Source organism: Rhinolophus sinicus, linkage group LG01, assembly GCF_036562045.2.
Source record: "Rhinolophus sinicus isolate RSC01 linkage group LG01, ASM3656204v1, whole genome shotgun sequence".
In the NCBI taxonomy this organism is placed as follows: Eukaryota; Metazoa; Chordata; class Mammalia; order Chiroptera; family Rhinolophidae; genus Rhinolophus; species Rhinolophus sinicus.
The window spans coordinates 79,028,207-79,040,979 of NC_133751.1; the positions used below are offsets into that span (position 1 = coordinate 79,028,207).

Below are 12,773 nucleotides of genomic sequence, written 5' to 3' on the forward strand. Positions count from 1 at the left end.
CAAGAGACCCCTGTGATACAGGACATGCGTGGGGCAGAAGGCCATGGTCACCTGAAGACCGTGATGTGCGGGTATTTTACATGCTAGAAATGCAGTAAGTTTTACTGTTCAAGATAGACCTTTAGGTACCCACATCAGTTGTTTTCAAACCTTACATTTAAAAATGAATGTGTTCAGTACTTTGGCCTAAACAATCCACTCACCTCCCTCGTCAGTGTCACTATGGTAATAGACTGGGACAGCCTTCTGGATTTATCAGTGTTTCTGGAATGCCAGGGAGCCTTCAGTATTTAATTGCCCACATTTCACCCCCAGCTGCCCACGAGGCTGACTCCTTCCCTCCATATTTGACTCACCCCTCAAGAATCCTTAAACCCCCCCCCCAACCTTTTCTGTCACAGCAGAGACTGGCCTTTCTAACTAACATTGTACAAAATTAGCTATTCTCCATGCTTCAATTTTGTCTCAGAGGCCCTAGATTTATAAAATGTGACATCCAGAAAGCAGCCCATGATTCATCCAATTCAATTCCCTTATTTTAGAGAGAACAATATGGTGATTGCTTAAGCTGTAGAGGCTGCTTAGTAGTAGAGCCAGAATTAGAAGCAAGATTACTTGACTCTCCACTGGGGTCTACTTAGCCCACAGATTATGTATGGCTCTGACGTTTTACCCAGGTTTTCCATAAAAGGCGATTCCTTGTTTTAACCCCTTAACTATTTCAGCAGAGGAGATGGTATGGTGGCCATGCTACACTGTGTATGACTTCTTACTCTATAGATAACATCACAACTCTCCTTTCCCAGGCTCTTATTGCTTTGCAACTACATGCGCTGGGGATCATCTCTTTTGTCTTCCCTGAAAGAGTGCACAACTCAGGATGACTTCGGGCTTCCTTTTCCCAGGGGAGAACTCAGGTGCTACAGAAAAAGAGGAATTTCAATGTCACACAGCTTCTTCGTGATGTAAGGGTGAAGTGCACTTGAATAACAAAAACAAAGATTTGAGGTGTCTGAACCAATGTTCATGTAGGCATTTATTTCTCATTGCAACATTAAGATAAACAAGTGTCATTCCATGTTTAACAAGTTACAAGTTGTAGGGAGCCCGGGAATCTTCCGCTTATCTATAAAGCAAATAAAACAAATGTTTTTCGTAGCACTGGCATCAAATTTTAGATGACCTGGGAAGAGTCAGACCAGGCCCTGCATACTAAGACTGATGTGCAAGATGAACTTATCCAAAGTATTTTCAAACTGAAAAATAAAACATTTAAAATCAAATATTTTAACAAAATTGGAAATACAAACAGTACACCAAGAATCATCCTCAGTCAGTTGTTCTCCAAACAAAAGGTCAAGAAACAAAACCATGAACAAAGATAATGTAATAAAATAAAATAAAAAGAAAAAGAAAAAGTTCACCCAGAAAGACTAGATGCCCATCGAAATCACATCTCTTCTTCTGATTCTTGTTCTCGTTCAGTATTTTTCAAGAGTCCAACTTCTGAGGGGCAGAACCTGTTAACTCGATATTTAATCAACCTGAGGAGAATGAAAGACACCTCACGTTATGGTGTTCAAGAACCCAGAGCAATATATATTTATAATACAACAAGTCATTTGGGAGAGGCAAATGGGAGAGGCACCCCCCCTTCAAAAAAATCACTTTTGTTTGTCTTTGGACCTACCTGAAATTTTTTTTTTTTTTTTTTTTTTTTGGATTAAAGCAGGGTAAATAGATACAATATAGCTTTTGAATGTATAACAGGAGTATTTAATTAGGCACAGAAGATGCCTAATTATTCATAACTTTTATCATTTCTAAAACAAACAAGAGACTCTGTGGACTGCAAAATGCCCAGGGGAAACCAAGCTCAGCGGAGCTTCTCCAAGTCTGCTCCTAGCTGTGTATTATAAGAAGGACCCCTCTCCTGAAAGGACAGGCGTCTCTTTCCCCATGTCAAGACTAGGATGTATTGCAGCCCCTACTTGCACCTTCAGAGGGGTGCTTGTTTACAGGCCACAGGCTGCTCAAATGCAGGTTATGGTTTATGATGAATTAAAAAGTTAGAAGTGCCCTCTACCCTTGTGACTATCTTCACAGATTAAGAGAATCTGTAGGATTGCAGGAAGCTGCAATTATAATTTTTGACATTGGAAGATGAGAAGCTTTCTAGTGGCAGAAACCCAGCAGGCTCTCCCCTTCTCTGTTGTAATAAGAGCTAGAAAAAGCTTTTTCTGTGTGTGATTGTTTGTGAAGACATTTTACTGTGTGATCATATCAATAAGACATATTATCTTCCAGAAATACATAGGAATATGCAAACAAAGTTGATAAACCAAATAACCAAAATCATTCTCCTTTTATGAAAAAGTTCACCAGCCTATCTACATCTTCATGCTCATTTTCTGCCTTTATTCTCTTTCCCATGAAGGTCTGGTCTGCCACTATCAATATGTAATGCCTTTACTTGTGCTCTGCATCCCACTAGAATATAAGTTTTATAAGAGCAGAGACCTCATCTTATTTACTGCCCTAACCCCAGCCAGAGTCTAGAACAATGTCCAGTACCTAATAGTGGCTCAACACACATTTGATGAATCAACGGCCTTTGGAGCAATCTGCCAGAAATTCATATCGCTCACCTATTCATAAATAATGTATAATTCTTCAGTCACTTCCAAGTCAGCATTAACGCCTCCAATACACAACTGAGCAGTATTCTGTAACATCTGTTGACTCATCAAGAGCTAAGGAAAACCACTCAAAATCATTTGTCTTGATTATTATTTGACTATTGCTGTTGCCTCCAATGTCTTCAACTCTTCAAGGCACTGTTCTCATGAAAGGCTAATAGTCTTAAATAAAGTCTGGGACAGCATTTGTGTTCTTGTTTTTTTAAACCCATACAGTTATTTCCACATTGTACAGCTTCAATGCATGCTAAATAAAATGGGTTAATTAATTCATTCATTAGATTCATTCCTGATAACCCTTGTGGAAAATAAAACAAAGACACTGCTACTTATTACAAATTAATTGTTAACACAGTTCCTGTTTCCCATTCCTCCTCTCTGGATTGTATCTGCTATTGCTACAAGCTACAAAGATGAGGGATGTTCAGAAACCTTAAACAGGTTCTGTCTACACCCTGTAGCTCTAGGTATTGACACACGCAGAAATAGCTACTGGGGGAAGATTCATTGAAGGTGGAGCGATAAGAGGAAGTACAAATAATTGCTAGTTCCTGGAATGATGCAAGTTCAGGGAAATAAGGTTAGGGTGTATCTAGGCTTTTGTTCCCATATGTTCTTCTCAATTAATATGAGAAAGAGCAAGGCTAAGACTCTGGGTGTACTTCCCGAGTCTACCTGGAAATGAAATTTCCATAAGGCAAACTATTATATGCCTGGAATTTGGTTATCTCTATTTTGTTCTTCAGAATGGTGCACATGAAGCATCACTTGGAAAACCAACCTGAAAATGGGCAATATTTTTCCACCCATAGAGAGGGGCTTTTGAAATAGTTTTGTGCAGCAGAGGTATTTAAATACAGTAAAACAAGTAATAAGATTTCCAAATAGATTTGTCACGGGACTGAATGAGACAATCTTTGAATCACTGTTCTGGAAAACTGGAGAAAATAGCTTCATTTTTCAGAGACTTTTGGGGCATTGGTTCCATAACTCCATTTTGCTTTCATGGTGACCTTTGTGCTATGTCAAAGCAATTCTGATATAATGATGGCTTCAAAATCCATCACCTGTCATTGGGTCATAAACCACTGCACAGTCAAACCCTGACAGACATTTTTCAAAGCTTTTTATAATTACAGGATTGAATTACCTACCATGGGAACTCACTGAAAGTCAATACTGAATCTTAATGACATTTTTTAAGCTATTGTTTAAGTTCATATCAAAATATGTCAGAACATGAGTTCCTGATCTTATGTTTTCAATAACAATATGAGAAAAAAACTAAAAAGCATAAAAAAAAAAAACATTATTGCCAAACAAATGAAGCCTATATTCAAGTAACTCTGAAACAGATCTATTAAAACAGCAAATAAGTGTTTATTGAGTATCAACTATATTTGGACAGTGTGCCAACATCTGTGAGAAATATGAAAAGGGTTTTTTACTCAAGACAATACAATCTAGGTAACGGATGAGACTAACAGGCTAATAACAAACATCACAAGATAGATCAGAATTGTTAAAATGTGTGGTAGAGACTAAAGTACTATACAAACTCACGAAGGAAGATGAGCCAGAGCCAGAATAATCACAGAAGTTTTCATAGAAGAGATAGACATTTAATTTGGATACACTAGGTAGAGGGAACTACATGGTCACAACGTTAAGAGGGGGGCTAGGGGGCAGAGGTTGAAAAAATAAACATGGAGTTTCTGGTTTCTAGAGAATTGTGAGTAGATAACAACTTCATTAGGGGTCTGAAGGTTTTTGAAACAAGAAGAGACAGTAGTCTTCTTTTCGCTCTGGAAGGGAGCTGACATGCAGTGGAGAGGCTCCCTGAATGTTGGCTTTGGTCTTGGAGACTGCCCAGCCCCTAAGGAGATGAGGCCCAGATGTCAGCCTAGAACAACAGAGGAAGAAGCCATGTTTCACTCAATAGCAGAGCCAACCTTAACAACCAGCTCATGCACATGCTTTAGGGAAACAGAAGAGGACTAATAGAAATCAGTTAATGAGCAAGCAGAATTTCCCAGCACCCAACGCACATAGACCTCTAGGAAGAGACAACTGTAAATCAAAGTGGGCTGACGCAGAGCCTAGCAGAGACACCTGGGAGCCATTTCCTTCATGATTTCCTCACTCAGAGAAACAGCACCAATTCTGCTTCAGCAGTGAAACTCAAAGAAGTACGGAGCAGAAGACGTGACCTGGGGCCCAAGTCTAGCGAGAAGAGTAGAAAGCTAGGTTTGGCAGAGGCTGAGAGCCCACTCGGCCTAGAAGCAGCTACTGAATTCTATGAATTTAGAGAACCTGGTGGTGTACTGTCCAGTATAGGAGTCACTATGACTATATGAATATTTATATTAATTAAAATTAATGTGGGACTAGGAACATGTCAAGGGCTCAATAAACCCACGGCCACTGTAATGAATATTGGAGATAAAGAACATTGTGATCAGTGTGGAAGTCTGAAGGATTAGGTGAGAGAGTCTACATGCCTAGTAGTTGGGATCAGCCAGGTCAACTGTGGATTGGCATTAGCTACCTTCAAAATAGAAACTGTACTCACTCCTTTCTAGTCCTACTCATCCTTCAAACTGCAGCTTTTTTTTTTTTTTTTTTTTTTTTCTCTCTCGCTCTCTTTTTTCTTTTTATTGGGGAAGGGGAACAGGACTTTATTGGGGAACAGTGTGTACTTCCAGAACTTTTTCCAAGTCAAGTTGTTGTCCTTTCAATCTCAGTTGTGGAGGATGCTGTTCAGCTTCAAGTTGTTGTTCTTTCAGTCTTAGTTGTGGAGGGTGCAGCTCAGCTCCAGGTCCAGTTGCCGTTGCTAGTTGCAGGGGGCGCAGCCCACCATCCCTCGCAGGAGTCGAATTGGCAACCTTGTGGTTGAGAGGACGCACTCCAACCAACTGAGCCATCCGGGAGCTCAGCTCAAGGTGCCATGTTCAATCTTAGTTGCAGGGGACAGAGACCACCATCCTTTGAGGGAGTCGAAGAATCGAACCCGCAACCTTATGGTTGAGAGCCCACTGGCCCATGTGGGAATCGAACCGGCAGCCTTCGGCATTAGGAGCACAGAGCTCCAACCACCTGAGCCACCGGGCCAGCCCTCAAACTGCAGCTTAATTCTCAATTGTGAGGAGGTCTCCTCTGAGCTACAATAGTGCTTTGTTCTTCTACTATTTCCACTTATTGCATTGTATTTAAATTGTCTGTCTCTAACCATATAGTCTACACTGATGCATTTTTGATACAGAAGAAGGAAGAGAAGGAGAACAAGAATAAGAAAAAGAACAAGAATAACAACAAAAGAAGACTGGCATCAGAAACATGGCAGAACGAGGGCTACTCCTTGAAATCTCCCCTGGAAGTTATAACAAATTGAACAGCTATAATTCAACAAAGGATATCCTACGCAATATGCAAACACATCTGAGAGCTCTGCGCATCAAAACATCTGAAGGTGAGCTAATTGGGGCAAACAAGGGAGGGGGGAAATGGAAGGTACAGAGATGGAGCTCACAGTGCTTCCAAGAGAAGGCAGGATTGAGAATGCAGGTACACTGTCTGTGGCCCTTAGCATTCCTGCCTGCGGGATCAGCATATAACACAGCAGAACCCAAGATCGGGGCAGAGAAGTCTGGGCAAAGACCTAATCCTGAAGGGTGAGAACTACAATTCAAGCCCTCACTGCCAGAGAGAAAACAAAGACACAGAGCCTGGCTGCCTCTCCTGACCCTCCCAGAGTTCACCTCCCCCACACACTCCTAGTGTTAGCAGTGGGCCCCGGAAACAAATGTAGCAGTGTTGCACTAAAGAGCAGAATATCTACAGCCCTGAGAACAGGAGAGACCGTCCTGGAGCAGCAGACACACAGTGCAGCTAATTCTGATGAGAGACACAGAGCTATAGGGACGAGACAGCCGTGGGCTGGACATTGACATTGCTTGGAGCCACAAACACACCTGCTACCACTCCCAGCCCACCCCACCCCCACCTTTCATGGCTGATCCCTGGGAGAGGCATCAGGACTGCTGAGACACATAAGCTCTGCACTGGGCTGCAGGGCAGCATTGGGGTTTCAGAGGCTCATAAACACATCACCCACCGCATCCTCCCATGGGGGCAGTGCCCTGAGTCCTAGGAGACCTGATCACAGAGAAGAAGCCTACCTCCCAGGAAACCTACCACCACACCAGAAAGTGGAGCAGCACAAGAGAAAATAGAACACTGCAGCATAAGAGAAAATAAAACATTCCAGCAACACCTATGAGAAAGCAAATGAAAGACCTCTTCATATCACCCTGCTGCAGAATCCACTCCTGTAGATGCCCAGGAAGAGAAATCCAGTAATTGCCATGATGGCAAGGCAGCTCACAAAGAAAATGAAAAATCTCCAGGAAATGAACTTAAAGACATGGAAAAAATGTGACTTGAATGACAGAGACTTCAAGATTGCAGTTCTGAAAAAACTCAACAAGATGCAAGAAAATTCAGATACGCAGCTTAATGAACTCAGAAATAAAATCAATGAACAAAATGAATATTTTACCAAAGTGATAGAAATTTTAAAAATGGAAATTCTGGAGCTGAAGAACTCGATAAAAGAGATGAAGAATGAAATAGCCAGCTTATGAAATAGAGCTGACCAGATGGAGGAAAGAATTAGTAATATCGAAGAGAGAAATCTGGAAATGACACAGATGGAGAGAGAGAGAGAGAGAGAGAGAGAGAGAGAGAGAGACTTGAGAGTTAAAAGAAATGAAAGAACTCTACAAGAACTATCTGACTCCAGGAGAAAGATGGGTATCTAAGAATAATGGGTATACTAGAAGGAGAAGAGAGAGAGAAGAGAGAGTCTATTCAAGCAAATAGTCAACGAGAACTTTCTAAAACCATGGAAAGACTGGATCCTTAAATCCAAGAAGCAAACAGAACACCTAATCACCTCAATCTCAATAAGCCTTCTCCAAGGCACATTGTATTGAAGCTGTCAAAAATTAATGAGAAAGAATTATCAAGGCAGCCAGGGAAAAGAAGACGGTAACCATTAGATTATCATCAGATTTTTCAACAGAAACTCTACAAGACAGAAAGGAGTGGAGTCAAATACTCAAACTATTGAAAGAGAGACATTACCAGACAAGAATACTATATCCAGCAAAGATATGAAAAATGAATAAAGCCCTTTTCAGACAGACAGAAGCTGAGGGAATTTTCCACCACAAGGCCTGCTTTACAGGAAATACTGAAGGAGGCTCTTTGACCTAAAACAAAGTCAAAAGGATACAAAACCATGAGCAAGATTACTAACAGACAGAAGCAGAAAATGGCAACCCCTACACAAAATAGAGGACTACACACTTAAACATAATATAAAGGGGAAAGAACATAAAAACATAAAGAAAAAGAAAGAGAGAAGACAACTTGCTACTGCAAAACAGTAATCAACTCAGAGCATTAATAGGGATAATTTGTGACAACAAAAACATAAAAGGGGAGAAAGTAAAGGTCTGAACTTGTAAAAGGGAATGGAGATGAGAAACATGCTGAAGAAAAAGGACCACTGTATATAGGAAAATTTCTTTTGCATAAACTTAATGGTAACCACTAAAAAAAAAGAAAATCCAGAACGGAGACACATAACATAAAAAAAGAGGAAACAGAGAGGGAAAATCATAGAATATCATCAAACTAAAATAACAGAAACACAAAGGCAAAGAAATTAATAATAGAGACACAAAGCTACAATAAAACAAAACATGAAATGACTATAGGAAATCTCATATATCAGTAATCACCCTAAATGTAAATTGACTGAACTCACCAATAGAAATGCAGAGTAGCATATTGGATCAAAAAACAATACCCAACCATATGCTGCTTCCAAGAGACACATCTCAGCTAATAGGACAAATACATATTGAAACTGAAAGAGTTTGAAAGGGCCCCCTGCAACTAAAATTGAACACGGCACCTTGAGCTAAGCTGCCGCTGAGCTCCCAGATGGCTCAGTTGATTGGAGTGCGTCCTCTCAACCACAAGGTTGCCGGTTCGACTCTGCAAGGGATGGTGGACTGCGCCCCCTACAACTAGCAATGGCAACTGGACCTTGAGCTGAGCTGTGCCCTCCACAACTAAGACTGGAAAGGACAACAACTTGAAGCTGAACAGCACCCTCCACAACTAAGATTGAAAGGACAACAACTTAACTTGGAATAAAAAGTCCTGGAAGTACACACTGTTCCCCTTCCCCAATAAAATCTTTAAAAAAAATAAAAAATAAAAATAACCTCAGCAAATTTAAGAAGATTGAAATCATATTGAGCATATTCTCTGACCACAATGCCTTGAAATTGGAGACCAACTGCAAAAAGAAAGTGTAAAAAACCTCAAATATATGGAGAGTAAACAACATGCTATTGAAGAACAATGGGGTCAAAGAAGAAATAAAAGGACATATCAGAAAATACATAGAAACAAATGAGAATGAAAATACATTGTATCAAAATTATTGGGAAGCAGTGAAAGCAGTACTAGGAGAAATTTATGTCATTACAGGCCTATCTCAAGAAACAAAAATATACCAAATAAACAACCTAACGTTACATCTTAAAGAACTAGAAAATGAAGAACAAATGAAACACAAAGTCAGCAGAAGGAAGGAAATAATAAAAATTAGAGCATAACTAAATGAAATAGAGAACAAAAAGACAACGGAAAAAATTAATGCAACAGAAAAAATTAATGCAACAAAGATCTAGTTCTTTGAAAAGATTAATAAAATTGACAAACTCTTGGCTGGACTCAGTAAGGTAAAAGGAGAAAAGGCACAAATAAAATCAGAAATGAAAAGAGGGGAAGTTATCACAGATGTCACAGAAATACAAAGCATCAAATGTGAATACTATGAAGGACTATATGCCACCAAATTCAATAACCTAGAAGAGATGGACAAGTTCTTAGAAATATATAGCCTTCCTAGACTGAATCATGAACTTGAAAATCTTAATAGACCAATCTATTGTAAGGAAATTGAAATAATCATCCAAAACCTCTGCAAAAGCAAAAGTCCAAAACCAGATGTCTTTACTAGTGAACTCTACCCAACATTCAAAGAGGACTTAATATTTGTCCTCCTCAAATACTTTCAAAAAATTAAAGTAGAAGCAATATTTCCTAACTTATTTTATGAGGCAAACATCACCCTGATACCAAAACCGGGCAACTATAACACAAAAAAAGAAAACTAGAGACCAATATGTCTGATGAATACAGATGCAAAAATTATAAACAAAACACTAGCAAATCAAATACAACAATACATTAAAAAGATTGTACATCACGATCAAGTGGGGTTCATTACAGGAACACAAGAATGATTCAATACATGCAACTCAATCAATGCGATACACCACAAACAAAATAAAAGAAAAAATGTTATGATTATATCAATAGATGCAGGAAAAAAGCATTTGACATGATAAAACATCCATTTATGATTAAAACACTTAATAAAGTAGGTATAGAAGGAAAGTACCTCACTATAATACAGGTCACATATGACAAACCCTCAGCTAATATCGTACTTAATGGTGAAAAACTGAAAGCTTTTCTTCTAAGATCAGAAATAAAACAGGAATGTCCCTATCACCACTGTTATTCAACATAGGTTTGGAAGTCCTTGCCAGAGCAATCAGGCAAGAGAAAGAAATAAAAGGCATTCAAATAGGGAATGAAGAACTTAAATTGTCACTTTTTACAGATGACATGATTCTTTATATAGAAAACCCTAAAGACTCCACCAAAAAAAACTATTAGAAACAATAAACAAATTCAGTAAAGTTGCAGGATATAAAATCAATGTACAACAATCCATTGCCTTCCTACATACTGACAATGAAATTTCAGAAAAAGAAATGAAAAAACAAAAACAATTCATTTTTCAATTGCAACTAAAAGAATAAAATACCTAGGAATAAACTTAAAGGATGTGAAGGACCTATACACTGAAAACGGTAAGACATTATTTTAAAAAACTGAAGAAGACACAAAGAAATGGAAAGATATGCCATGTTCATGGATTGGAAAAATGAACATAGTTAAAATGGCTATATTACCCAGAAAATCAATATATAGATTTCTTGCAATCCCCATCAAAATCCCAATGGCATTTTTCAAAGAAATAGAACAAAAAATCATCAAATTTGTATGGAGTCACAAAAGACCCCGAATAGCCAAAGCAATTCTAAGAAAAAAGAACAACACTGGAGGTATCACACTCCTTGACTTTAATTTGTACTACAAAGTGATAATAATCAAAACAGCATGGTATTGGCAGAAAAACAGACACACAGACCAATGGAATAGAATTGAAAAGCCAGAAATAAGCCCACATATATGTGGGAAGATCATTTTTGACAAAGGAACCAAAAACATACAATGAAGAAAAGAAAGCCTCTTCAATAAATGGTGCTGGGAAAATTGGAAAGCCATGTGCAAAACAATGAAATTAGACTGCTGTCACCATATACCAAAATTAACTCAAAATGAACCAAAGCCCTAAACATAAGACCTGAAACAATAAATTGCACACAAGAAAGCATAGCTACTATACTTATGGACCTTGGTTTCAAAGAGGATTTTATGAATTTGACCTCAAAGGCAAGGGAAGGAAAAGCAAAAATAAATGAATGGACTATATCAAACTAAAAAGCTACTGCACAGCAAAAGAAACCATCAACAAAACAAAGAGGCAACCAATGAATGGGAGAAAATATTTGCAAACAACACCTCCACTAAGGGGCTAATATCCAAAATATATAAAGAACTTGTACAGCTCAACAACAACAAAAAACAAACAGTCCAATTAAAAAAGGGGCAGGAGACCTGAACAGACACTTCTCCCAGGAAGATATACAAACAGTCAACAGATATATGAAAAAATGCTTAACTTCACTAGCTATTAGGGAAATGCAAATCAAAACCACAATGAGCTATCACATCACACCTACCAGAATGGCTATCATCAACAAGACAAATGATAACAAGTGTTGAAGAGGCTGTGGAAGAAAAGAAACCCTCAAACACTATCAGTGGGAACGTCCATTGGTACAGGCACTATGGAAAACAGTATGGAGGCTCCTCAAAAAATTAAGAATAGAATTACCATGTAACCCAGCAATCCCTCTTCGGGGTATCTATCCAAAAAATCTGAAAACATTTATCTGTAAAGATATATGTGCCCCGATGTTTACTGCAGCATTATTCATGGTGGTCAAGACATGGAAACAACCAACATGTCCTTCGATAGATAATTGGATAAAGAAGTTGTGGCACATATATACAATGGAATATTACTTGGCCATAAGAAAAGATGAAATAGTGCCATTTGCAGCAACATAGATGGATCTTGAGATTATCACACCAAGCAAAATAAGTCAGACAGAAAAAGTCAAAAACCATATGACTTCACTCATATGTGAGATATAAAACTGAAAGCAACAAAGAAATAAGACTAACAAACAAGAAAACAAAAACTCATAGACACAGACAATAGTTTAGTGGTTATCAGACGGTGAGGGGAGTGGGGGTGGTACATGAGGGTAAAGGGGATCAAATAAATGGTGATGGAAAGAGACCTGACTGTGGGTGGTGAACACACAATGTGATGTATAGATGATGTATTACAGAATTGTACACCTGAAATCTATGTAACCTTACTAACAACTGTCACCCCAATAAACTTTAATTAAAAAAATAAATAAATAATGAAAAAACAAAAACAAAACAAAAAAACAACTCATAGACAAAGACAACAGTTTAGTGGTTACCAGAGGGTAAGGTGGGAGGAGGGCTGGTAGAAGAGGAAAAAGGGGGTCAAATATGTAGTAATGTATTACAGAAACGTACACTTAAAACCGATACAATTTTGCTAACCAATGTCAACCCAATAAATTTAATTAAAAAATAAAAAGAAGAATCACTTTCACTGAGCTCTTATTATGGCCTAAGGAGTTTACATAGATGATCTTTTTTAGGTACTATTATTATTCCCACTTTGCAAAC

The 12,773-nt window shown here is 38.5% G+C and overlaps 1 protein-coding gene across 6 annotated transcripts in view; it reads right to left on the minus strand.

Annotated features, from left to right (window-relative positions):
- Positions 1–1,018: 1,018 nt before the first annotated feature.
- TMEM45A (transmembrane protein 45A) overlaps positions 1,019–12,773 on the minus strand; it is an 85,983-nt gene continuing 74,228 nt past the window's right edge. For 3 of the 6 annotated variants that reach the window (XM_019756478.2, XM_074332860.1, XM_019756481.2), the window contains one exon: positions 4,086–4,602. In XM_019756478.2, the coding sequence (XP_019612037.1) occupies positions 4,452–4,602 (151 nt within the window). In that variant the 3' untranslated portion in view covers positions 4,086–4,451. Of the gene's footprint in view, positions 1,545–4,085; positions 4,603–12,773 lie in introns of those variants that run through there. The other 3 variants (XM_074332868.1, XM_019756483.2, XM_019756479.2) reach the window with 2 other exon arrangements.